Raw genomic sequence first — 27,443 nt, forward strand, 5'->3', positions numbered from 1 at the left:
TACCTACCTACCAACCTACATCTTAAAGCAGCTACAGTTTACTAAAAGAACACTACCTGCCAGGGACCAAGTATCAAACCATCACTTTGTAGAGGATAAAAATACAAGGCACAAATTACAATGGAAGTGCATATTAAGATATGGACAAGGCATAGATGTTAAAAATGATTAATTCTGGCCAGGTGTGACTATGCACGCCTTTAATTCTGAGCACTTGGAGGCAGAGGCAGGTGGATCTCTGTGAGTTGGAGGCCAGCCTAGTCTACATAGTTCCAGGACAGCAAGAGCTACATAGTGAGACCTGCCTCAAAAAACAAACAAACAAAAACCAAAAAGATCCATAAGCCAGTTGCTGGTGGCACACATCTTGAATCCCAGCACTCAGGAGGCAGAGGCAGGTGGATCTCTGCAAGTTCAAGGCCAGCCTGGTCTACAGAGTGTGCAAGGATAGGCTCCAAAGCTACACAGAGAAACCCTGTCTCAGAAACAAAACAAAACAAGAAAAAAAAAAAAAAAAAAAAAACCCAAAAACATAAAAAAGAGATACTTGTGAGGCTCCAGGTGCAATCCCTAGATCCCCAAACAACCAGACAACAAAACTGGGGCTGGTGAGATGGCTCAGCATGTGGAAGTGCTTGCCAAAAGATTGACAACCTTAGTTTGACCCCCAGGAACCACATGGTGGGAGAAGAGAACCAATTCCCACAAGTTAGCTCTGGGCTCCACACATAAGTCCCCCACAAATAAAGAGAATAAAAACAGAAATCTCCAGCCACACCTAAGGCTATACATGCTTATACACTGTCACTCTGCAGGCAGAGACAGGATGACTAACAGTTTGGGACAATTACTATGCCAGCCAGGGCAACATATTGTAACCCTGTCTTAAGAAACAAAAACAAACCAAAAGACAATCAAGCAACAACAACAACAACCCAAAGGAGTACTTCCTGGTAAAGACAGTAAGGGAAACACCCCTTTAAGGACATTTCTGGAGTCAGCACTATCCTTCCAAGTCTTCAGGGGTGCATAAACATTTGAAAGTCTTTCCCTGAAGAAGAGAGCACCAGGATACACTTGCTCTCAGAGCTGCCATGAAGTTGTTTATCCAGATTCTCATTTATATATTATTTTGAGCTTTAATATATATCAGTCACTGAACTCAGAATTTCATATACTTTCTAAAATGTCATCCAACCAATATTTATTCATTTAATTTTTTGTTTTATTTGCTTTGAGACAAAGTCTCACTATGTAGCCCAGGCCTCAAACTCTTCATATATTTTTTCCTCTTTAATTATTTATTGTCATGTACACCATCTGTGTGCCTGGTACTACCAAAGGCCAGAAGCTTGAATTGCAAGCAATTGTGAACTGCTGTGTGGGTGCTGGGAATTGAACCTGGGTTCCCTGCAAGAGCAGCCAGTGTTCATAACCACTGGGCCATCTCTCCAGCCCCCTCTTAAAAATCTATTATGTATATTTACGGGTGTTTTGGCCTGCATGTATGTTTGTGCCCTGCATGCTTACATGGTCCCTCAGAGGCTAGAAGAGGGCACTGGATCCTCTTTTGTTAGGGTTTATACTGCTGTGATAAAACACCAACACTAAAAGCAACTTGGGGAGGAAATGGGTTTATTTCATCTTACAACTGTCTGGTCACACTCCATCACTGGGGGAGGTCAGGGCAGGAATTCAAGATGGAACCTGGAGTCAGGAACTGAAGCAGAAGCCATGGAGGAGTGGTGCTTACTGCCTTACTCAGTTTGCGTTCTTATACACCCCAGGCCCCCCCCCTTTCCTGGACAGGACCACCCACAGTGAGCAGGGCCCTTCCACATCTATCATCAGCCAAGATTTTGTCTCACAGGCTTACCTACATGCCAATCTGATAGGGGATATTTTCTCAGTTGAGATTCCTTTTTTCTCAGATGATCCTAGCTGTGTCAAGTTCATCTAAAGACTAGCCAGCATAGATCCCCTGGAACTGGAGTTACAGATGGTTTTGAGTTGCCATGAGAGTGATGGGAATTGAACCTGGGTCCTCTGGAAAAGCAGCACATGCTCCTAACTGATGATCCATCTTTCCAGCCCCTGGCCTCAAACTCTTGATGTTCTTGTCTCAGTTTCTCAAGTTATAAGTCTATGCCACCACATCACATCCTACTTGTTTTATTTTAATTTAATTTTACTGTGTGTGTATGTGATGTATGAATGTGTGCATCTGTGTGCTGGTGCATATGGAGGCCAGAGGATGATATACAGATGTCTTCCTCAATTGCTTCATCTTATTTTTTGAGACAGGTTCTCTCACTGAATCTGAAGCTTACTTTTTCTGCTAGGCTTACTGGCGAATGAACCCCTGGGATTCACTTATCTCCACCCCATATCTAAGTAACATCTGAGGTTATAGATGTGTTCGGTCATGTCTGGCTCATCTTAGTTGTCATCTTGACTGGATCTGTAATCAACTAAAATTCAAGCTGCTGATATTCCTGAGAGGGACTTTCTTTTTTTAATTTTATTTTTATGTGCATTGAAATTTTTGTCTGCATGTTTTGTTTGAGCAAGGATGCTAGATCACATAGTTGTGAGCTGCCATGTGGGTACTGGGAACTGAACCCAGGTCCTCTGGAAGAGTAGCTGGTGCTCTTAACCTCTGAGCCATCTCTCCAGTCCCAGAAAGGGACTTTCTTATTTATTTATGTGCATGAATGCTTCATCTGCATGTACGTATATGCACCATATCTGTGCCCACAGAGGTCAGAAGACTGTGATGGACTGCTTGGAACTGGAGTAACATGGTTTGTGAATGACTATGTGAGTTGTGGGAATTACCCAAGTCCTCTGCAAGAGCAACAAGTGCTCTTGACTACTGAGCCATCTCTCCAGCCCGTGAGTGAGTTTCTCTTCCCCACCCCCCCCCCCCCCCCCCAGACAGGGTTTTTCTGAGAATCAGTCCTAGAACTCACTCTGTAGACTAGGCTGGCCTGAAATTCACAGAGATCTATCTACTTGCCTCTGCCTCCCAAGTGCTGTGACCAAAGGCGTGAACCACCACTGGCTGGTAAGAGTGAGTTTCTTGATTAGACTATTTAAAGTGAGAAGACCCACACTAAATGTGGATAGTACCTTCTAGTGGCAACCCGGATAAAAGGGCACAGAGAAGGAAACCTTGCCATTTTGCCTGTTTGCCTTCACTCTTGTTGGCAAGTTCATCTGTCCTGTTGTTGAGGCATTCCTTTGCTGATATTATAAGCAACTTCTTCCAACATAGAAACAAGACCAGAAGCTCTCCAGGAATCCTGAAGGTCTTTCAGCTGGGTCAGTTGAGACATATAGCCTGGTGTACTAAGCAACTACTAGATTCTCAGCCTCTCCAGTGTCAGATAAGCCACTGTTGGATCACCCAGACCATATTGTGTAAACCCCATTTTAATACACATATTCTGCCAAGTATTGTGGTGCACACCTTTAATCCTAGAACTAGGGAGGCAGAGGCAGATGGATCTCTGAGTTCAAGGCCAGTCTGGTCTACGGAGTGAATTCCAGGACAGTCATGGCTACACAGAGAAACTCTGTCTCAAACAAAATAAAAATCAAAAATCATTCTATTGGCTCTATTACTTTATAATACATATAATGTGTGTGGGTACCAGGGTTTTGGAACTCAAAGTCTTCATGTTTAGGCAGCAAGTTTCCTTATGCTAGCACTAGTGAGGCTGAGGCAGGAGGATCAAACCTGAGGTTATCCTGAGCTACATGGACAGATGCTGTCTTTAAAAAAACCCACAAAATTCAGTATAGCTACTTTTTTCTTTTTACTGATCCTTGGATGTGGTCTTCCTGAGCTTCAGTTTGAGAGCCAAGTAAGAACTCTCCATTTCTTTAGGCCTCAAGATTTTGGTCTTAGGGAGCTCTGAACTTAGATCTGTGGCTTGTCATATCACAGACATTCAACGTCGGCAAATGTCCTGACAGATCATTTGTATTTGTTGCAGTATCCTTTCTGGCTGTGGGATTTTGCTCCTCCACTATAAGACTGAAGGTTTTACTCCACTTTTTGTAGTTGACTTTCTATTCCTGAGAACTGGGGCTATGAATGTGCCTATTTGTCATCCACCAGACCAAGCCTAAATGATTGCTTAGACCTCTGCAACTTCCATTTCTTCCAGTATGGCCACTTAGCTGGGTTCATCCTCATTCCTTGGTGGACAATTTATCCCCAGGAAAGAAAATAGCGAATGATCACTAAGAAGCAGTCTTTCCCTTCAGAAATTTTACTTCATCTAGATCTTACTACTATCTGATGTGTTTGTTACAGTAGAGTTTTTTTTCTTTTTCTTTTTTTTTCCCCCCAGCTGCCTTGGGGGTATTACCTGCTGTGACATAACATATCCCAACTAGAAGCAGAAGTCTTATTTGACAAATGTGAAGAAATTTGCCAATACATACTGCAGAAACAAGATTTGAGAATAGATTTAATATGGAGTGTAAGGGAGAAGGAAAGAAATCAGCCAGTTTCTAGGTTGCAACTGGACAGATATTGGTACAGTTCTGTACTATAAGATTCTATAAGATGCTCTGATGTAAGTTGGGGGTGGTATATCATGAGTTAGTTTGTTCTTTCTTATTTATGAAGGCAAGGTCTCATGTAGTCTATGACTGTCTCAAACTTGGCTTTGTAAATGACCTTGAACTTGTGATCCTCCTTCATGTTGGCATTATAGGCATGTGCTATACCAGGCCTAGCTTACAAATTTGGTTTTTCAATACAGGAAAGCTCTGTGATGGTTAGCTTTAATCATCTGTGTGACATAACCAATCCAGGAAGAGTCTCCATGAAGTGACTCTGTATACTGGGGTGAGCTAAGGGTGTGTTGATAAGGAATTATCCTACTTGTAAACTGATGTGGGAAGACCCAGCCCACTGTGAGCAGTACCATTCCCTGCACAGGAGATCTCCAGCATACAAGAGAGGAGAAAGCTTGCTAAGAGCAAGCCAGGATCCAGGTGCTTATTCTTTCTCTGTTCTTGACTGTGGATGTGATACTCTTAGTCTCTACCTTGACTTCCCAGAAATCATGGACCATATCTTGAATTGCAAGGCAAATAACTCTTTTCTTCTTCCAAGTTGCTTTATGCTAGGATATTTCATCACAGCAACAGAAATGAAACTAGAATAGGCCCTAAAATTTCCAGGTTAGGAACTGAACCTGTTGTAATTCACTGGGATAGCAACCACTGGAAGGGAATCTGATTTTGATGACAAAATCATGTGTTTGTTTCTGGATATGCTGAATTCTTAAGTGCCTTTGAGATTTTCAAGAAGTTAGCTAGATTTATAGATTTGAGTAAAAAAAAAAAAAAAAAAAAAAAAAAAAAAAAGAGGCCAGGGCTTAAGATACATTTTAGAACATTTCAGAGAAATGATGTCACTGGTCTGAATTCAGCTACTTCAGTTGAGAATACAAAGAGAAAAGGAAAAGGGGCCCAGGCTAGTCTTGAGGAATTCCTGTATTAAACAGACAAATCCCCCTCTTTAATTTACATTCCTGTCAATACATCAAATATTCAGATGATTCTTGTTGCTTATTACATTTTCTGTTAGTAAACCAGACTGATTTTTCTAGGCGAAATTCTGCCTATTATCCATACTTTCATCAGTTCCCTACCATTTATGAAATTCTGTAAAGGGAACCCACAGGCCACTTTAGACATTTTTCAGTTTTTTTTTTTTTTTCAAGTTGCAGGTCATGATTCAGTGGGTCATGAAATGAATTTAGTGGATTCTGATTAGCATTTCAAAATGAGGTAAACAGAAGGTGAACAGTCACAGTACAGCACATGTCGTGAGCATCCACACATTCTTGCCTGGTGACTTAACCAGTTTGAAGGCTCTCGGTGCCACAGAGCTTTCCCACATTTGTATCTCGATCCCAGGCCTCTCTCTTAAACTCCAAACATTTTTAGACGTTGCCACTGTATAACCACTGGGCACGTGCAACTCAAATAGGAATGTGATCTTTGTCCCCCATATGTGGTTATCAGGTATGGCAATGTCATCCTCTACCTTCTCTCAGGGTCATTTTTACCTCTCACATTCTATTACACAACACATCTCATCTCAAGAACTGCTATTAAGTCTACCTCAGAATCCAAATGCTTCTTCCTACCCTAACTACAGTCACCCCAGCCTACATTTATCTTCTAGGGGTTACAGCAGTGGCCTCACAGTGTCTGTACTTCTACTCTGGCTCCTTCTGCTGTCTGTCCTTAACACAACTGACAGTGAGTCTTTAAAACAGGGCTCAGGACCAGCGAGACTGTTCAGACCTAAAGGCACTTCCTGCCAAGTCTGATGAACATGATCCAGCAGGCTTAGTTTGCTCATCTCTGCTTGAAAATACAGTCAGCTCACATCACTCTTCCCTCAAGCCTCCGCCAATTAGTTTTCTATTGGCTGTTCAACACACTCTACAAATCAAGCAGCTCAAAACAACTGCCATTTATTACCTGAACAGTCCTGTGGGTCAGAAGCCTGAGCCTGAAACTCTCTGATCAGGTTCTCACAAGGTGAGAATCCTCTTTGGAGGGTCTGGGAAAGAGCCTTCTCCCAGGCTCACTGGGTTGCTGGCAGAAGTCAGTTTCTGTGATTGTCTGAGGTCATTTACTTCCTATGGCACGATTTGTGCCACCTGTGTTTCCCAGTACCCACTATGTCCATGACTATTTCCCGTCTACTCTCTCAGCTCATTCTGCTGTGATCCAGACTAGCTTTTGTGCTATTGCTTGAATCTTCTGGGTGCACATACACTTGCCACTTGATGTTTTTGTCTCCATTTTTATTATATCTGCTACTGAAACAATTTTTTTTTTTTTTTTTTTTTTTTTTTTTTTGAGACAGAGTCTCACTATATAGCACTTGCTGGTCTGGAACTCTACATAGACCAGTCTACTGCCTCTGTCTCCGGAGTACAGGGACTAATATTATCGATTGCTCAGTGGCAATCAATAATATTGAGGGAACAAGTGATCATGTGGTGCTCAGCCCCAACTGATACATTTATAACACAACTCTTGCAGCTAAGGCTCAGGGAACATGGAGGGAGGAGAGGGTGGGAAGAGACTCTTAGAGCCACAGAAAGTCTGCTATGAGATTGTATCTCCTAGAAATGGCAGGGAAGCTACACCTATGAAGACTCAACAGCATGGCTGCCTAAACAAGACTTGACTGAATAAGGATGACACCAATATAAAGGTTAACCTGAAAGGGGAAACATTTCCCACAGGGGCCCAATGTCAGATGAAGAACTACAAGCAACTAAGGAATGTCGAGAGTGGGAGACATAATGGTCTTCTCCAGGGAAACCAACACTTACTTGGTTATCCAGTCCTAAAATCATACACATACAAACAGGCAGATTGTATTTATATATTTAGAAATACACACATACACACACTACAACTTAAAAAAAGAAGAGGCCTTGAATTTGAGAGAGAGCAAGAACAAGGTGGGATGGTGTACACTGGGAAGGTTGGAGGGAGGAAATGATGTAATTATATTTTAATTTCAGAAAATTAAAAATAATATTCATTGAGTAACTAAAATGGGAAATTCCACTGTTTCCTACTTATGCATATGTTTACTAGGTTGTGATGTAAAACGTTTATCTTACTGATGATTGTAGTCCATAGAATTTGAAAATTACTGGGGCTAGAGTATATGACTTCTAGGGTTCTTTCCCAACTATAGCATTTAATGGATTTCTTTGGGCAGCTACACAATCTGTACCACTTGGGACTACAGTAAGACACTAAATTACTGAAATATAACACATACCAAACTAGGAAAATCGTCATCCCCACACATTCTGTAATCACAGACTAGGAAGAAATGTGGAAACAGACAAGTACTGCTCAGTGCCCCATTAATACAAAAATATAAAGCTACTCTTCCAATCAGAAGAAGATATGACTTTAGATCAAATGACAAGAGACAACATTTTCCAGATCAAATTTCCCTAAGGTTTCCATTCACTTACTGAAGAAGGGAAGAGGAATGAAGAAGGATGCCACTCAAAGTCTCTGCTGTAGAAATCTTGTCCTGCACAGACTTCGGGAGTAAAGCCCACTTGTTAAGAAGGTAGGATTTCCACTCATCCACAGGAAGATCCATGCTACCTTACCTCTGCAAAGTTAGAAAGTAAGCATTCAGCTTTCTATAAATGCACAATTCAGCCTAGCAAGTGAGAAGCAACAAAATCAGCTCTTCAGGTCTTTTTTGTAGTTTTTAATATGCTGAAGGAGATATAATCGTTGGTACCAAGTCACATCCTCTCAGAAATATTCTTGGGAAGACTGTTTGAGAAACTATGGTAGATAATGGCTATATAAATATGTTATTTGATTCCATTGATATTCCAGTCCTTCTAGACCTCTGTTTATGCTAGTTGTTCAAGGCCTTCACCCCAGCAACTATGAAGTTAAAATTTTAATTTCTGAGATGGTTCAGTTTTCGATTCAATCTCCAGATCGTTCTGCTCATGGGCTTAGGTTTTTGCTGTTGTTTTGTTTTTTTCCTTTCAAACTCACAGAAATCTGTCTGCTTCTATTTCCTGAGAATTATCATTCCAGGCCCCCAAACTTTTATTTTTGAGGGTCTCATGTAGTCTAGGCTGACCTCGAATTTGCAGTGTTGTTAGGGATGACCTTGAACTTTCGCTGCCTTCATGTCCCAAGGGCTGGGTTTACAGACAGCACTCCAGGCTCTCCATTCGTGCTTTTAGGAACAACCCTACCCTCCCTAGGAATCCACCTGACAAATTCCCACGCAATTTGACTCAGTTTAAACGGCATCTCCTCTCGAAAGCCTCATTGATTCCCCATCCCCCCTCTGGGACTTCGCCACCCACGTGACCTACATCGCGGCTCCCCAGAGGCTGGGCTCACGGTGCCTCAACTCCCAGGTCGGACTAAGCTCTTCTGAGGGCGGGGACTGAGACTGATTTACCTTGTTTATCCCACAGTGTCAAGCTCTGGGCCTGGCACGGGCGCCGGGCACGCACTGCGTGGCTGAAGGACTCAGGTCACTGCTTTGACTATATTTAGCAGCAGAGTTACCAGGGAACAGGTCCGATTGTCCCCTGGGTTGCCATTCTGTCCAACCGCCGTTTCTCCAAATGGGCGGGCAAACTTCCGACAGCTGGCAAGAGATGGACTCAGCCTCACCGCGCAGACACAGTCGAACCGTGGTGCAGCGCCCCGCCCTCAGTTCCCGCCATCCCGCCACTAGGCCTCGAACCCGGCCTCACGGGTCACGTGCTCCTCCCGCCGCGCGGTAGCCAATGCGGTGGCTGCCGGCGCCTAGGCCCGCCCCTCGTACCGGGCGCACGTTGTGGGCGGGAGCTGCACGCACAGCTGCTCTGGCCAATCGCTGAACAGCCCGCGGGACCCCGGCAGTGAAGCTCGGGCGGTGCTGGACCGCGAGCGCGGGAGTTAGCGGTGCAGCCATGGTGGGACACCTGAGCGAGGGGGCCATTGCGGTAAGGAGACAACCCGGAACGGGACCAGTGGCTCTGGCAGCACGGGCCTGGAGCGGTGTAAAGCAGACAGGGGAGGGAGCCGCTGTTGAACGGGAGAGCATCGGGGAGGACATTGCGTAGCCATGGGGGAAGCCCTCCGGGGTCTCAGTGGTACCCTCCCCACGAGGCATCCTGGTCCCCGCTTACAAGCTCTTGTTTCTTCTTCTACCTAAGAAATTAAGGCAAACACGCTCCTGTTTACCTTCTGCGGCCTCTCTTCTCCCTTTCGCATCACCTTCAAACTTTTCTAGAGTAGTTTGTTTTCGGCTGTTGGATTTCTTTACCTCCTTGACTCTTTACTCCTATTAGACTTTTCTCTGTTCACGAGAGAAAGCGTTGGTTGAAGTCACCAGTGGCCTTCCAAGTAGCCAAGTCGGAAGATGGTTTTCGGTTTTCAGCTGACTTTGTTTGGGCTTGTTGGCCATTGCCTTTTTTTTTTTTTTTTTTGCTAACACTATCTTTTGCTAGGGTTCTGGGACTTGGTAGGCTGCTCTTGCCTTGTTGACTCAAGGCCCTCTGTAGACTAACATATAGGTCCTCATCTGCATGCCAAGGCCCTCTGTAGACTAACATATAGGTCCTCATCTGCATGCCAATTACTGATTAATTTTCTTCCTGCTGAGCTATCTTCTGTCTAAACGTCTATCTCTGCCCTCTGTCCTCTCAAAGTCATCTTAAATTGAACATATATTTGCAAACCCATTATGTTCTTAAGTCTGAATTTTAAAAAGAATTAACGTATGTATGTGCGTATGTTTGATGTGGTGGGGGTGGCGAATGTGCCTTGGAAGCCAAAGGACAACTTCCTGAAGTTTTTGGTTAGATTCCCACTTCTCTGGGGATTGAACTCAGGTATCCAGGCTTGCACAGCAGGCACCTTTACCCTCAGTTTGAATTTGTGGTTGTCTCTGTCTCAGTGAATTACAACATTATTCTTTAATTTATACTAATCAGAAACCAAGGAATCCATCTCCCTACATTATGTCTGACTGGAATCCTAGTCCATCACCTATTGAAGTCTATTTTAACTCCACACAGATCTGAGTCATCTACTTTCTGTCCACACTAGAACAATCATTTGTTGTCTGAACTAGTCAGTTCCACTCAACACACTCTTCCCTCACAGTGTCTGCTTCCTGTCTCCTTGACAGTCCTTGCCTGTCTTTGTCTTTCTTTTTTAAAATAAATTCTTGCCCTACAAGCTACTGATCATTGTTTCTTTTGCTAACAGACAGTCCAGTTCAGCTCAGCTATACTGAGTTGGTTGTCAAAGTAATTAAACTGAATCCATTTATTTTGAGATGTTTAATTTCTTTCAGTCCCCTTATTATAGTATATACGACTTTGGGCAACATTCTGAACTCTCTCTTGTCTGTAAAATGAGGGTGGTACTGAATACCCATTGTACAGGGTTAGTTGGAGGATTGGGTTTATGAATTTAGTGTTTAGCCCCTGCTAACGTCACATCATCACAGGTGTAAATGCACATTTATTTGACTAATATTAGTTACTTTGTGTTTCCTACACAAGGATGTTGAGACTGAGGCCTGCAGCCATGTCCCTTCTTTCAAGTTTTAGGTGCCTCATAAATGTTTGCTAGTTATTTGGATGAGTGAAACAGTGGAAAGAAAGGGACAAAGGTGTAAGGGAGAACCAGCTTAGAAAAAAATAAAGGGGAAAAACAGTTGTCAGAATCAAAGGGCTATTTACTACATTAGGATTAAGGTTGTGTTAATATTGAAGCTTGGGATGTGATTTTTGAATTGTCCTGATTAACATTATGGCTGCCACCTCGTACTCTTGAGGCAAATTACAAATATTTTTTTACTTTTATAAAGAATGTTTATAGGGTTATTTAAATAATTTGATAAGTTTCCAACATTGGGTGAAATATTACTCAGACTTTGTTCATAAATTTATGGGATTTTATTTATTTACTTTTAAGTAAAAAATGTTTTTGTTTCTTTGTTTTCAAAGACAATCCCAGCTGTCCCGGAACTTGCTTTGTAGACCAGGCTGACCTTGAACTCACAGCAATTACCTGCCTCTGCTGGGAGTGCTGGGATTAAATATGTGCCACCATGCCAGGCTCCATAGTGTTTTACTACATGTTGATGGTGATGGATTGTGGAGACCCTTGGTTCCCTGATTATTAACCAAACTGTTTTAGCACAGAAGCTTCAGGACCCAATGGCTAAGCAAATAGTTGAAAATTGAGGTATTGGGGACAGAAGTTATCATAAAGTGGGGTTATGCATAGAACTACTGTGATAAGTAGGATAAGTACGAGACCATTTACTACTGTCCCCAGGGGTGGAGATCAAACCCAGGACTTCGGATGTGTATGCTAGGCAAGCACTCTACCGCTAAACTATACCCCTGACCAGTCCATAGAGTATATATTTACTTAATTTAGTTATAGAGAGAAAAAGGCAAGGAAATTAATACTTTTATGGTTTCCAGTATTAGTTCTTATATATGTGTGTGTATATATATATATATGTGTGTGTGAATATATATATATATATATATATATTAAATCAGTGTCACTTTTTACAGTCAAAGGTGTTAAAATGTAAAGAGGTGGCCAGGTGGTGGTGGTGCACGCCTTTAGTCCCAGCACTCTGGAGCCAGATGCAGGTGGGTCTCTGTGAGTTCAAGGCCAGTCTGGTCTACAGCACTAGTTCCAGGACAGCTAGGGCTGTTGCACAGCGAAACCCTGTGTCAAAAAAACAAAATAAACTGTTATATTTTGTTGCTTTGTGATTTTTTTTTTTTTTTACTAGTAAGGTTATTTTGAAATTTTAATGTACTTTTAAAAAATATTTGTTTATGTACTGTATATATGGATATCTACATATACATCTACATACCAAAGAACATGGGATTGCTTTATCATAGACAGTTGTGAGTCACCATTTCCGTGCTAGGAATTGAACTCAGAATTTCTGGGAAGAGCAGCTAGTGCTCTTAAACCCTGAACCATCACTTCAGCCCCAATTTAAATTACTTTTAAGTGTGTATTATGCTATGTCCCAGAGAATATTTTTCCTTTGAGTGTTTGTGATACATTTTAAATTAAGAACAATAAAGTGATAACCTGCACGTGGTTTTAAAACAGAATAGAAAGGTGCTTAATGAAATCACTGGCCTTTACTTCACCTTGCTCAGTGGCTTTTTTTTTATTTGTTTATTTTGGGGGGAACAAGGTTTCTTTGTGCAACCCTGGCTGTCCTGGAACTCACTCTGTAGACCAAGCTGGCCTCGAACTTGGAGATCCACCTGCTTTGCCTCCTGAGTGCTGGGATTAATGACTTGTATCACCACTTCCTGGCTGACCCAGTGTTTTTAAAACATGGTCTTGCTTTGTAGTCTGTGGCCTCTACCTCACTGTGTAGCCCAGGCTGGCCTCTACCTATGGTAGTCCTCCTACCTCAACCTCTCAACCAGGATTATAAGTGTGAGCTATCACATCCAGGCCAGAAATAACTTTTCAAAGAAAAAGTTGTCCATGGGGGCCTGCAACATGGATCAGTAGGTAAAGTAACAAGCCTCACGATCAAAGTTTGATCCCCAGCACCTGCATGGTAGAAGGAGGGGACCAACTCATGAAAGTTGTTCTCTGATCTACATGCACACGATGAATAAAGATTAAAAAGAACAGTCATCCAGCTGGGTTCAGTGGACCATTTATGTAAACCAAGTAAGGCAGAGGTTGAAAGTTCAAGATCAGCTTAGGCTGCATAGTAAGATCCTGTCTCAAAAAGGATAAAGGAAAAAAGGTCCAGAGATGTAACTGAGTTGGTAGAGTGCTTGCTTGCTTTGCATAAAGCCCTGGGTTTAATCTTTAGCATTGCACAAAATTTCTAATGTGGTTGGTCTGGATCAGTAATCTCAGCACTTGAGAGGCAGAGGCAGGAGGAGGATTGGTACTTATGTACATAGTGAGTTCAGCACCAACCTGGTCTAATGATACCCTCCCAAAAAAGTACACAAAGGGGTTGGGGGGAATTTTGCTTTCAGTTTTGCTTTGGTTCTTCCTTCCTTTCTTCCTTCTTTCCTTCCTTTCTTCCTTCCTTCCCTCCTTCCCTTCTTCCTTCCTTCCTTCCTTCCTTTCTTTTTGAGAAATAGTCTCATTATGCTACAAAGATTGACTTTGAACTCCTGGCCTCAGTCATTTCCTTTTTCTGCCTGTCAAATAGCTGGGACTACAGGCCTGTACTATACTAAACCCCACTTTATTTTTATTTTTTGGCTATTGTAAATGAAGATTCTTTGAACATCTATGCACAGATCTTTATACATATAAATATTTAAATATGTCATGCATGAATTCATAATATACACATAAATTATGTAGTATGCATTAAATTTCTTGTGTATGTAAAGTAATCCAGATATTTACAGATAAATATCTGATAGTGCAATTGCTAGGTCATATGGTAACTGAATGCTTAATTTGATAGAAATCTCCAACTTTTCCAAAGTGTTTATGAAAATTCTAGTTGCCACTGCTCAGTGCCATCCATCTCTGCCTTTTGCTATCCTGATGAATGTGTGAGTGTAATGCCAGCTCACTGCCATCTTTGTATTTCCTTGATTAGGAATGACATTGAACATCCTTCAGTGTCTTTATTGTCCATTTGTATAGCTTATGAAGTGTCCACATTTTTTGGTGTCTTGAGTTTGGGTTTTGTCTAGAATGTGGTAGTCTGTGACTGTTGTCCCAGCAGGAGAAGCTGGGGGATCAGGAGCTCCAGGCTAGCATAAGCTACGGAACAAGAGCAGGTCCTGAAGGTTGTGGCATTAATTAGTTTGGAGGAATTTATTTTGTGTATGCCTTTTGTTAAATATAAACATCACAACCATTGTCTCTTTCATTTAAGGTTTTTTTTGTTTGTTTGTTTTTGTCCCCCCCCCCCCCAAGACAGGGTTTCTCTCTGTGGCTTTGGAGCCTGTCCTGGAACTAGCTCTTGTAGACCATGCTGGTCTCAAACTCACGGAGATCTGCCTGTCTCTGCCCTACAAGTGCTGGGATTAAAGGTGTATGCCACCACCACCCAGCTCCATTTAAGGTTATAAGGGTCAGACAGAGGGCCTCCACACTAGGCAAGAGCTCAACCGAAGAACCACACCCTTCACTTGCCTTTCCATTTTTGTATGTGAATGTAGGTACCCATGTGCCATTGAACATGGGTAGAGGTCAGAGGACAGCTTACACAGATTGCTTCTCTCCTACCACGTGGGACCCAGGATTTGAGTTCAGGCCACCTGGCTTGGCAGCAAGCACCTTCACCTCCTCACAACAGTCCGTAACTCCAGTTTTCCTTTTCTTGATTGTACTCGAAATTTTTACAGTTTTTACTAATCTCTAGTTACAAATCTTTTGTCCCATATTTTTCTCCTAAAGTTCTAGAGTTTAGATTTGCTTTCAGACCTGTAAACTATTTCAAGTTAATTTTTGGTTAGTTAATTAGTTAATTGTTTTGTGCACTCATGTGCGCAGGTCCATGTCATATGAGTGTAGACCTGAATTCAACGTTGTGTGTTGTTTGAGACAGGGTCTCTCACAATGACCTTGCCCAGCAAGCCCCAGGTTTCTGCCTGTCTTTACCTCCCCAGCACTGAATGCTACCACATGTAGCATTTTTAAAACAGGTTTTGGGCTCAAACTCAGGTCACCTAGCTTTATCAAGCATATAGCCCGTCCCTTGGGTTTACTTTTTATGTATGGTGATTTGTCACATCAGTTTTGTTCCGTTGAGGTAGGTACCTTGTTCCATTTGACAAAAGCCATTGAGTATATAGGTCTCTTTCTGGAATCCTATATAATAGCTCAACCTGGTCTTGAACTCATGATCTTCTTTCCTTAGTCTCCTGAGTATTGAGGTTTACAGGCATGTTCGATCATGCTCGGTTGTGTGTTTCTATTAACATGCCTTGGTCATTACACTTTATAGATCTTCCATGTTTGTTATGTTTTATTTAACTAAACATTCACATTCATACTGAGTGTAGGGGCATTCACCTGTAATTCCAACACTGTAGGCTGAGACGGGAAGCTAGAGATGCTTAGCAAGAGTGGTGGCGCCTCCCCCCCCCCCCATTATGTTCATGAGAAGAGTCTTAAGGATTGAGCTGTAGAAGTGGGAGGACCAGGAGTCCACGGTCATCCTTAGGGACTTAGCAGACTTGAGGCTAGTTTGGACTCCGTGAGACCCTATCTTTAAACCAGTAAACAAGTTAAAAAACAAACAATAAAGCTCTTGGTAGTATTAAGTGTTCAAACATTCCCGTTTCCACAAGAAAGCAGAGTTGCTTTTGGCAGTGCATATTACGTGCTTTCTTTGGAAATTGGCACTTTCATGATTTGTCCAATGATAAAAGCTTTCTGCTGGCCACCTCTGACAGGTTCTTTTAAATTTAGTTTGATTTTCTTTATGTTTGAGCACATGACTGAGCACGGAGGTCAGAAGACAACTTTCAGAGTTTGTTCTCTTTCCATAGTTCCTGGGATCTAACTCTGGTTCTCAGGCTCATACAGCCACACCCTTGTCCCCTGAGCTGTCATGATGGCCCTGTTGAGGCAAGCTCTTAGAATGTTATTATCTGTAGTTTATTCTAAATAGCAAACTGTCCAAAATAAATAAATATTTTAAGTTGTTTTTCAAATTTTTTTTATAAGGATCTGTTTTTTTGTTTTTCAGGCCATAATGCAACAGGGAGATACATCCATAAAGCCCACCCTTCAAGTCATTGTAAGTACCAGCATGTGTGGGAAGCAGAACCAACATGTTTCAGCTCCTATGTAATTAAAAATTGCATTTGATGAATGACATACAGTTCTGTCTACTTCCCAGGAAATACACACGCTCTCCCGTTCCCAGAACATGATCACACTCATATTCTCTCTGTCTCATAAACATACCCCTTTCACACTAGTACATACTAAAAAAAAATTTGATGAGCTTTACTACTTAAATTTCTTTTAGTTAATTGATCCATCATTTAGAGGATTCTAAAATGTAATGTGAATTTCAAGTATCATTAGAAGAGAGACTTGGATCATTTCTGCAGATTTCCAGACAATAGGTGAAGATGGTCACCGCTCCTGGGCTAGTCCCCTTCAGGCTGTTTGTTTAGTCAGCTTCCTTCAGAAGCTACCCCTAGCCCCCTTCAGGCCAAGTCAGTGTCTGCTTTGCCTGAGATCATTCTGTCCATGTACTGCTCTCCTATCCGCTTCTCTGTACACCAGCTGTGAATTGCTTTAGGGAAATTGTTTTCTTTCCATTTTTAATTTCACTTTGTACTTTTTCAGCATGTTCCCTGAACATTTCCTTGTGTGTGTTAGGTGCCTTGTTATACATAATTTTGAGATACAGGAGAGAGAACACACAATTATTGATATTTCAGTTTATTTTGTTTTTAATAACCTTAGTGGAGAGAGTTTGGTGGGAAAAATCATCAATTCAATTTTTTTTCATTTGTATTTAGGTGTCAGGAGGATGGGCAAGCAGTTCATCTTGTCTTAAACTAACAGCAGACCCTCTCTCCTGCCACTTAGGTTTACTTACCCTTAGGGATTAGGCAGGCAGCCTGGTTAATGAATCAACTTTTCTATCAACTTCTAGAACATCCGTCCCATTACTACAGGGAATAGTCCGCCCCGGTATCGACTGCTTATGAGTGATGGATTGAACACACTCTCTTGTGAGTATGATGAATAAATCTAGGCTGTGGGAATACTTGAGTAACAGCAGCACACAGTACCCTTTGATTGCAGTGTTTTGAGCACCTGAAGTCCACATTGGCCGTGGGCTTTGTTCAGGGAGAGTTGCTGCTGGCAGAGAGCCGGTCTGACAATAGACTGGATGTAGTGAAAAGCTGCCATTCAGCTTAATTAATTTTCTTTAACTGGCGTTGTATGTTTTCTTTGATTAATTTCCCTGAGGATATTGACATTTTGTGAGTGTGATGGGTGAGCCATCCTGAACTTACTTTTTCAGGAGTTTTATTTCTGTCCTAGAAGCTTTAAAAAGAAGAGGGTGGGGGTGGTGGTGTGTGGCTTCTGGACCATTTGCCTGTTGTCTCTAGTCACAGCATTAAAGACCTAGAAAGGATTGGCTTCATTTTCCCCATGAAACTGCAATGACAGTAAAAATGATCTGGGCTCTTTGAGGAATAGGTACCATTTAGGAGTGGCTGAAGATCTTAATGTGGGGCAGAAATACATTGCTTTCCTCTGTGCAGAGTCTGTGGAGTTTTAAACAGCTGTCTTTAATGATTCTTCCTTGTGATCAGCTTTGAGATTAGACTGGAAGGGCTTAAGGCTGACTTCTCTCTTTGCTTTGCAGCTTTCATGTTGGCCACACAGCTGAACCCTCTTGTGGAGGGGGAGCAGCTGGCCAGTAACTGCATCTGCCAGGTCAACCGATTCATCGTTAATACCCTGAAAGATGGAAGGTATGTGCTTTGTTCTCCACTTGTTTCATCATTGTAGAATGAGAACTAACTTTTTTTTTCCAAGACAGGGTTTCTCTGTGGTTTTGGAGGCTGTCCTGGGACTAGCTCTTGTAGACCAGACTGGTCTTGAACTCACAGAGATCCGCCTGCCTCTGCCCCCTGAGCACTGGGATCAAAGGCATGCACCACTACAGCCTAGCTGAGAACTAACTTTTGAACAAGGTGCAAAATACTTAAAGTTCAGGGAGGAGCTTCTTAATGAGGCAACAAAGAGCTTCAGCTGGGCTCAGGGCCTGACTGCCATTGAGGGAGAAATACAGAAGAAACAAAATGGAAATCCCAGAAAAAAAAAAAAAAAAAAGATTAGAATGCATAATTCTACTTATTTCTGGTTTCCTCAGCATTACTGTTAATATCTTTTAATGAAAAGTCACCTACAACAAAAAGAAACCTTTAATTATACAGTCTGGTTCCTTTTTTGTGATCTTGAGTCTTTTGTAGTCAATGTGTTGAGCTGATGTACAATATGGTTAAGTACTTGCGAGATGTTACATGCTAGAAATGCAACATGGACAGAAAAAACTGTTATTCCCCTTGCTGAGAGGTTTATTTACTTTTATTTTTTATTTTCAATGATAGACTACAACCACACATATGGGAATCAAATTAATAAACATTCCATGTTGATGGAGTTATGCCAGTATATGTTATATTACTTGTGTGTATTTTAAGATTTATTTTATGTATGTAGGTGTTTTCTCTACATGTATACCTGCACACTAGAAGAGAACATTAGATCCCATGGGACGACAGTCACAGACAGCTGTGAGCTGCCATGTGGGTTTTGAACCCAGAACCTCTGGAAGAGTAGTCAGTGTGCTCTTAACCACTGAGCTGTCTCCAGCCCCATTTTGAAACCCTTTTTTTTTTCCAGTTCATATTAACTGGCTATGCCTGTTTTCTAATTTTAACATTTAACATCATTAGCATTGTCAATTTTGGATTTTTTTTTTTTTATAAAATTGTGTTTAAGATTTGATTGGTAAGTTTAAACTTGGTGTTAATTTTAAAAAAATTTATTTTATCTTACTTTTGAGGCAAGGTCTTACTGTTTAGTAGTCCTGGCTAGCTGGAACTCACTTTGTAGATCAGGCTGTCCTCTTAACTCACAGAGATCCACTTGTCTCTGCTTCCTGAGTGCTGTGGTTAAATGTGTGGTCATAGGTTCTCTGCAAGAGCAGCAAGTGCTCTTAGCTGAGCCATTACTACTCCAGCACCTTTTTGTGTGCATGAGCATGTGTGTATTTGCTGTGGTTTTGCTTTGCTTGCTTCCTTCTGTCTGTCATGAACTGATAGTCTCTGTTTTCATGGTGATTCTTAACTTTTTAAATCTGTGTTTGAATTGATGGGTATTTTAAAATAGGTCAGTTTTGTTACCACCCTCCCAAAATAAAGGAAGTCTTAACGTGATCTCTGTTGTTTTGCAGAGCTGAGAATAGCTAGGAAGGACCATATGCCTTTAGGCAAGCAGTATACTACTGAGCTACATCCCAGCTCAGTCTCATTTCTTATAGTCATTGTTTATTCAGGTTACTGTTAGGTTGCTTTTAGCTTCCTTGTTTCTGTGGCTATACTTCTTCCTATTCTTTTGTTTATCTATCTCTTTCCCCTTCCTTCCTTTCCTCCTATTTCTTTCTTCACTATATAGTCTTGTCTGGGACTCACAGAGATCTGCCTGCCTCTGTCAACTGAGGACTAACTGACAATTTCCATTTTCTAAAGCCTTTTCAAAGCATCTTTTAGCAATTCTTATAGGGAAATTTTGTGGATGTTAAAACTCTCAGCTTTAGTGGGCTGGAGAGATAATAACAGCTCTATTGTTAAATTGCTTGATAGCAAGCATGAGAATCTGAGTTTGTTCTAAAAAGCCAGGTCCAGTGACATGAGTTCATAATGGGAGAAGGGGGCAAGGTGGATCCCTGGTGTTCCCTGCCTTGCTAGCCTACCTAACTGGGGGAGCCCCAGGTCTCAGTGAGAGACTGTCTAAAAAAATAAGGTAGGTGGCTGGTGGGGCAGGTCAGAGGGTAAAAATACTTGTGGCCAAGCCTGAGGCCCTTGTTCAGTCCCAATGGCCCTCGTGGTAGCAGGAGAGAATGGTTTCTCCAGGAGCTGTCTTTTGTACTTTGTGCATGCATGCATCTGTGCGTGTGCACACAATAAATGAATAATGTGTAAAAGGAAAGCAGGATTGGCATTGGGAATGTGCCTCATTTGGTTAAGTGCTTGCCCAGCATTCACGCTGCCCTGGGTTTGGTTGGTAGCACCATATAAACCAGGTGTAGTGGTGTAATGGTATGCTTGTAATCCCAGTATTCTGGGGTCATTGGATCTGACAACCAAGGTCATCTTTGTATGTAGCAAAATTGTAGGCCAGCCTGGGCTACGTGAGACTTTGTCTCACAACACTCAGAGGAAAAATCCAGGTGAATGGCTCCTGAAAATTGACACCCGAAGTTGACCTCTGGCCCTCACATACATGTGAACAAATACAAATGCACTCAGACACAGATACCTGTGCAGTCTCCCCCACAAAAGAAACTGTGATCAAAAAATACACATTTGGTTCTCAGTGAAACTGGTGTGGTGTACTTAGAGGATTTCAGGTTCATAGTTACCATCATGTGTCCCTTGTGATCATTCTTTAAGGGTTAGGCCAGTCTCTTGTGTGAACTCAGTGTGGCTTCTTGGTGCAGTGAAGAGTCGTAGTGGAGGAGCACAGCCTAAAATAACAATGTAAAACGCTACAGTGGCTACGTAGCATCAGAAGTTTGGGTTGCTTCACATGCCCTTCCATGTGGTGGATTGGTGTGTGCTGCTCTGGATCGTTATGGCAGCTACCACATCACTAAGTAGTAGGAATTTTTACCTCTGGTGTTGTTAATCTGATGGCACTGTTGTCATATACAATGCCCTTTGTTGACCAAAATGTCATTGGGTACTATAGAATCCTGTTTACTTTTCTGTGTGGTCTAGCAGTACTTTAACTGTGGTAGAATTTTGTATTCTTAGTACTTTATTTCACTACTTGGGATAAAACCCAGGACCTCTTGCATTTTAGGGAGCATTCTGCTAATCTAGTTTGTTATATGTCCAGCCATTTCTGTTGATTTTGAGTCAGTCCCTATATGCTGCTGCCCTGGCTGGCCTTTAATTTTTGTTGCTTTTACCACTTTCCATAGCAGCTGGGGTTATAGGTACAAACCATCGCTCTTAGCCAACAGGTCTTGCATTCTGGATAACTGGCTCATGATCTTCAAAATCTCAAACAATCAAATAAAGTTTGTTTATATTTTTAAGTATTGAATGTTGTATTAGTTAAACTTTCTCATTGGTATGACAAAAATACCTGATAAAAGCAACTTAGAGCCAGGTGGTGGTATACACCTTTAATCCCAGCACTAAGGAGGCAGAGGCAGGTGGATTTCTGTGTGTTCTGATTTACAAAGCTACACAGAGAAACCCTGTTCTAAAAACAACAAAAAGCAACTTAGAGAAGGGTTTTTGTTTGTTTGTTTGTTGTTTTGTTTGTGTTTTGTTTTTTTGTTTGTCTGTTTTTTGGTTCACAGTTTGAAGATACAGTCTATCATTGCAGCTAGAGTATTTAGCTTGGGACATGAGTCCATAGAATGGTGTCACCCTGAGTTATGATGGGTCTCCTCACCTCAGTTAATCTAATCTACCCTTTCCAGGGCATACCCAGAGATTTGTCTGTTGCGGTTTTAGATTTTGTCAAGTTGACAGTATCAACTGTCAGAAGTGTAATGTTATTTTGTCCTGTTTTTTTTTTTTTTTTTTTTTAAGGTTTTTGAGCTGTTTCAGTTTATCTTTCACTCTTATTTTAATGAATTCAGTCGGTTTTATGACTCCCTTCTGGGAAGTATCACACGGCTTAGGCTTTCTTATTTGCCAGGTTCTTTGTCTTTTGTGTGCCTTGTTCTTTTCATTTCATACATTTTTGTGTTGAATTGTTGCTGTGTCATTTCCTCTTATTTTGTTCATGCTTAATGTGAACAGCTCTGGACAGTTCTGCCAGACTTCTTATTTGTTCTGCCATTGTCTAGGCAAGACACATCTTCTTGCCAACCTGCCTGTCTGGGATCTGTTATCTTCCATTCTGGGCCATCTTGAGTGCTACAAGCAGTGCTTCTGGTTTCTAGGACATGGTTGAGGGAGAGGGTGGAGAGCTTTTCTGGGCTCGACTACAGTCCTTGCTAAGAGACACTACAAAGCTTCTTTCCACTGAGTATTTTTCTGCTCGTGACTCCCACAGCATGGCAAATGGCATGTCTGTGTTGTTTTATACTTCTGCTGAGAGCCTGTGTGTGTCTCTGTCTGTCTGTCTGTGTCTCTCTGTCTGAATTCCTCACCTTTATGGTAGTCATCTAGGTTTATTCCTGACTTTTGGGGTGGAGGGGCAGGTTGGTTTCAAGACAGGGTTTCTTTATGTAACAGTTCAGGTTGCTCCTAGAACCTATTGCTTTATAGACCAGGCTGCCCTGGAACTCATAGAGATCTGCTTGCCTCTGCCTCCCAAGTGCCAGGATTAAAGGTGTGAGCCAGCAATGCCCATCTCATCTTATTTGTTTTTGACTTAATCTTTTTATGTGCATAGGTCTTTTGCCTGCATGAATATTTGTGCACCACACGTGTACCTAGTACCTGTAGAAGCCAGAGGATCCCTTGGAGTTACAAATGGTTGTGAGCTGCCATGAGGGTACTGGGAATTCAGCCTGGGTCCTCTGGAAGAGCAGCCATTTCTCTTAGCCACTGAGCTATCTCTCCAGCCCCCTTTTGTTTATTTTGAGACAATTTTTTTTGCTAGAACCCAGCTTAATTCTTTTAATTAGTTGTCTTTGTTTTCATTTATACTTGTTAAAACAACAGTATATTAACTGTAGCATTTCTCTGAATCTGGCATGTACTTCATCTTTTACTTTTTTATTTTAAATTTTTGAAGTTTCTGTTTTACTTTATTATTAGTTGTCTCTGTGTGTTTGCATGTGTGCACGTGCATGCCTCTGTGTGTGTGTGTGTGTGTGTGTGTGTGTGTGTGTGTGTGTGTGTGTGTGCGCGCACATCCTTACATGCCTTATAACCCCAATATCTTCCTCTGTAGCTCTCCTTTTTATTCCCTAGAGAGTCTCTCACTGACCCCAGAGTTGACTGGTTCTTTGGCTAGGCTGGTGGTCTCTAACCCTTTCAGACTAGTTACAGGCACTACCAATCTTAACTTTTCAGATGGATGCTGAGGATATGAACTCAAGTTCTTATACTCGCATGACAAGTACTGTGACTCACTGAGCTGTCTCAATGAGATTTACTTATCTTTTTAGTTTTTATAATTTCTGTGTCTGGAGGTTTTATCTGCTGCGTGTATGACTATGTACCACATGTGTGCCTGGTGTCCATGGGCTCCAGAAGAAAACTTTGGTTCCTTTGGAGTTGTAGATGGTTAGGATTCATCATGTGGGTGCTGGGGATCGAACCTGGGTCCTCTGGAAGAGCACCTAGTGCTCTCAGCCTCTGAGCCAGTTCTCTAGCACAGGGTACTTTTGTCCTTTAATTTTTATTTATTTTATTTACAGAAATAGTAAACCAGGTGTATTAATTCTGTTGTCAGTTTTACATGTTTTATTCATTCTGCCTTGGTCTATTTGTGTATGGTATTTTGTGTTGCAGAATTGACATTTTCGAAAATCTGTATTTGCATTTGCCCATTTTCCCCATTATGACCTCTGGATTGTAATGCTGAGGAAGTTTTCTGACAGTTTGTCCCTCCCTCCCTTCCTTCTTTTCTTGAGACAGGATTTCTTTATGTATTAGTCCTAGCTGTCTTGGAATTTACTTTGTAGACCAGGCTGGCCTTGAAGTCACAGAGATCCACCTGCCTCTGCCTTGAGAGTGATAAGAGCTGTGGGCAATTACTGCCCAGGACCTGACCAGATTCTTCACTGTATTTTAGTACTTCAGGTAGGTTTATTTTTATGCATGACATGAGTGAGGCATTTAAGTTAGTTTCTTTTCCAAATGGGCATCACATAGAGCACCAGTGAGAATGTTTTATTCTGAGTGAGATGGGAAGCCATGGGGTTCTGATCAGGTGCTTAAATTTTTTTTATTATATTTTATTTATGAGAAAGTGTTTCATTTCATGTAACCCAGGTAGGCTCTTCAAGGTGCTGGGGCTTGAACACTGGGCTGTATAATAGGAAGCTACACAATCAGCCCTGAATTATGTTTTTAATTTTTTTTTTCCCATCAGCGCTGAACATTTAACTGGGAGCCTCACACATTGAAACAAGCACTCTAACACTGCGTTGTATCTTCCATTGTGTTGTAATCTTTAAAAGGTTTGCAAAAGTTACTCTGATAGGGCTGGGATGTGGTTCAGTTGGCAGTAAACCTGCCTAGCATGCATGAGACCACAAAGTGCACATGTCTGTAATCCCACTGCTTGAAAGATGGAAGTAGGGGGATCTGAAGCTCAAAGTCATCCTCACCTATCCTGAGTATGAAGCCAGCCGGGGCTGTTACAAGATTCTACCAAAAGGCACAAATAAAATGAGACACATAAAACAAGAGAATGAACTGTGATAACTGTGTGGAAAATTGATAGCTGGTGGCAAACACAGATGTAAAGAGACTCGTGTCTATTCTGAATTTGTCACTTTTTCCCCTGATCTGATTGGGTGTTCATGTGTCACTGACAGCTTTTCAAAGTCTGAAATTATTTGGAACACTTCACAGTGTTAAACAGGCATTATCACAATTACTTTTAGAACATTTTTCTTACCACCATAAAGAAACCCTATACCCTTTAACTGCTAATCCCAAATCTCTGAGTCCCAGGGAGCCACTGATCTTTTCATGTCTATAGATTAGTCTACCCTAGTCATGTAGTACCTGGTCCTTTGTGATAATTCTTTATTTAGTATTTTCAGGACAAAGATGTGTTACTACTTCATTCTCTTTGTGACTGTAATATTCTGTTGTATAGACAGATCATGTTTTGCTTATCGTTGTGTGTGTGTGTGTGTGTGTGTGTGGTGCTGGTCAGCAGGCATGCTTGGGAGAAGCTTTACCACTGAGCTACATCCCCAGCCCTCTTTACCTTTTATTTTCAGACAATGTCTTGCTAAGTTGCCTAGACTGTCCTTGAACTTGTGGTCCTCCTGCCTCAACCTTCCAGTTAGTTGAGATTACAGACCAGGGCCACTAGACCCAGCACATTTTGCTTATCTTGTTTTTCAGTTTCTGGGCTGTTGGGTTGTTTCTATCTGTGTACACTTTGAATAATGCGCTGAACATTAGTGTACAAGTTTTCATATGGTTGGCCCTCTTCCTGTGGAGTCTCAGTCCACAAATCCAGCTGATCAGAAGTCTTCAGGGGAAGTATTGCATGTGAACTGAATATGTAAGTCATATTCTTATTATAAAATAGTTTGCATATAAAATAGTTATCATAAGTAATCTAGAGATGTTAAAAACTTAGAGAGGATGTATGTTAATTAAATGCCGCAGCTATCATCCTCATTCCTGTACAGATCTACTGGCAGTGGTTTCCTGTTGACATGGACACAGGGGTGGATGTATCTAGGAGAGAAGTTGCAAGTTGAAATGCTGGCTTTATGATTTAACTTTGTGAGGAATATTACCAGACTACTTTCCCAAACAATTATACTGGTCTACCATCTCACCAGCCGGCCAGAGGGGATAATCTGCACATCTTTCACAGCCTTTATATTTATGTACTGTGAAAATACCATCTGTAGAATATTTTAGTGACTTTTGTTGGCAGTTTTCATATTTTTTCTTCCACATGAATTTTAAGAGTTATATCAAGTTCAAAAACCAAGCAGAGGTCTCGTTTCAATGCATTAAATTGATGTATTTTGACATTAGGTCTTTACATCCAAGAATATGATGTCGTACCATTGAAAGCCTTGGGTTTCTAGACAAATTATATCTCTATTGTAATATGTATGTTATTTGTTTCTTTTTGAGGTCTTTTTTATATTTGTCTATTATTTGTGCAGGGCATATGGATGTAGGCACACATGCTATGACATAATGAATGTTTTATTATTAGAAGAGGATATGTGTGCCGTGTGTGTGAAGGTCAGAGGACACCTTTCAGGACTTAGTTCTCTCCTTCACTATGGCTGCCAGGGGTCGAATACAGATGTGAGGCTTGTTCATCGAGTGCTTACATCCACTGAGCCCTCTCCCCAGGCTGTTTGTTTTTAATGGTTCTAAACCAGTTAGCACTATTAAAACCGTGTTGGCAGTAGTGTATCAGCGGGTACCTTCTCTCTACCTGGATAGTAATGGAATAGCCTTTGGTTTCAGTGCTCAACATCACTTATCTTGTAAAGTGCATATACTTTATCATGTCCAGTACTTTTTTTGGGTCCTTATATTGTTCGGGGTTTTATAGGAATGCTCTTGAAATTTTTTAAAAGCTTTTACTACAGCTTGATATAATCATATTATTTTTAATCCTTTAATAGTATGAAATATTTTAACCGATTAATATTGAACTGTCCTTTCATTCTTACATAATAAATCCTGCCTCTAAAAAATAATCCTCTTAGCTTCCTTTCTCTTTTCAAATCTGTTTTATATTTTGCATGATTTTGAACGTTTATAAAAGTAGACAGAACACTGGAATTGAGTCCCCATATAGCCCTCACTGAGATTATCACTTGCCATCATCTGGTCCTGCTCTAGCCCTACTTTTTCTCACGTATACTCTGGATAATTTTGAAGTTTCAGATAATTTATTTCACAGGTAGGCATTTTAGCATTTTTATTTAAATGACGAACTAGTTTTGAGAGATAAGTGCTGGGGCTGAGGAGGCAGCTCAGTTAGTAAGGTGCTTGCCCCACAAGCATGATGACCAGAGTTGGGACCCCCACCACCCACAGAAGAAGCTCTACAGCCCTGGTGCTGGAGGTGGGGTTGGGGAGACGTGTATCATTAGTTTACTGGCAGCAAGTCTGCCCAGCTGTTGAGCTCTGGGCTCAGAGATCCTGTATCCAAAAAGAAAAAAGGGTGGAAGTCTGAGCACAGTGGCGTGGGCACCTTTTGTCCCAGCACTTGGAGGCAGAGGCAGACAGATGTCTGTGAGTTCGAGGCCAGACTGGTCTACCTGTCCAGTCGAGGACATCCATAACTACATAATGAGACTGTCTCAGAAAACCAAAAAGTAAACATAAAAAATTAAGGTGGAGGAACTGGTGAGATGGCTTAGCAGATAAAGGCATTTGTCACCAGGCCTGAGACCTGAGTTTGTTCCCCTAGGACCCACATTGTAAAACCAACTCCTGAAACTT

At 41.5% G+C, this 27,443-nt stretch overlaps 2 protein-coding genes across 2 annotated transcripts in view; one reads left to right on the top strand and one right to left on the bottom strand.

Annotated features, from left to right (window-relative positions):
- Smyd4 (SET and MYND domain containing 4) overlaps positions 1-9,316 on the bottom strand; it is a 48,891-nt gene extending 39,575 nt beyond the window's left edge. Inside the window, exons 1-2 of the mRNA XM_051180014.1 lie at positions 9,014-9,316; positions 8,046-8,191 (exon numbers count right to left, since the gene is read on the bottom strand). Of these exons, the coding sequence (XP_051035971.1) occupies positions 8,046-8,179 (134 nt within the window). The 5' untranslated portion in view covers positions 8,180-8,191; positions 9,014-9,316. The remainder of the gene's footprint in view (positions 1-8,045; positions 8,192-9,013) is intronic.
- Positions 9,317-9,382: 66 nt separating this feature from the next.
- Rpa1 (replication protein A1) overlaps positions 9,383-27,443 on the top strand; it is a 49,498-nt gene continuing 31,437 nt past the window's right edge. Inside the window, exons 1-4 of the mRNA XM_051180024.1 lie at positions 9,383-9,545; positions 16,292-16,342; positions 17,216-17,294; positions 17,939-18,047. Of these exons, the coding sequence (XP_051035981.1) occupies positions 9,513-9,545; positions 16,292-16,342; positions 17,216-17,294; positions 17,939-18,047 (272 nt within the window). The 5' untranslated portion in view covers positions 9,383-9,512. The remainder of the gene's footprint in view (positions 9,546-16,291; positions 16,343-17,215; positions 17,295-17,938; positions 18,048-27,443) is intronic.

Source organism: Phodopus roborovskii, unplaced genomic scaffold (genome assembly GCF_943737965.1).
Source record: "Phodopus roborovskii unplaced genomic scaffold, PHOROB, whole genome shotgun sequence".
In the NCBI taxonomy this organism is placed as follows: domain Eukaryota; kingdom Metazoa; phylum Chordata; class Mammalia; order Rodentia; family Cricetidae; genus Phodopus; species Phodopus roborovskii.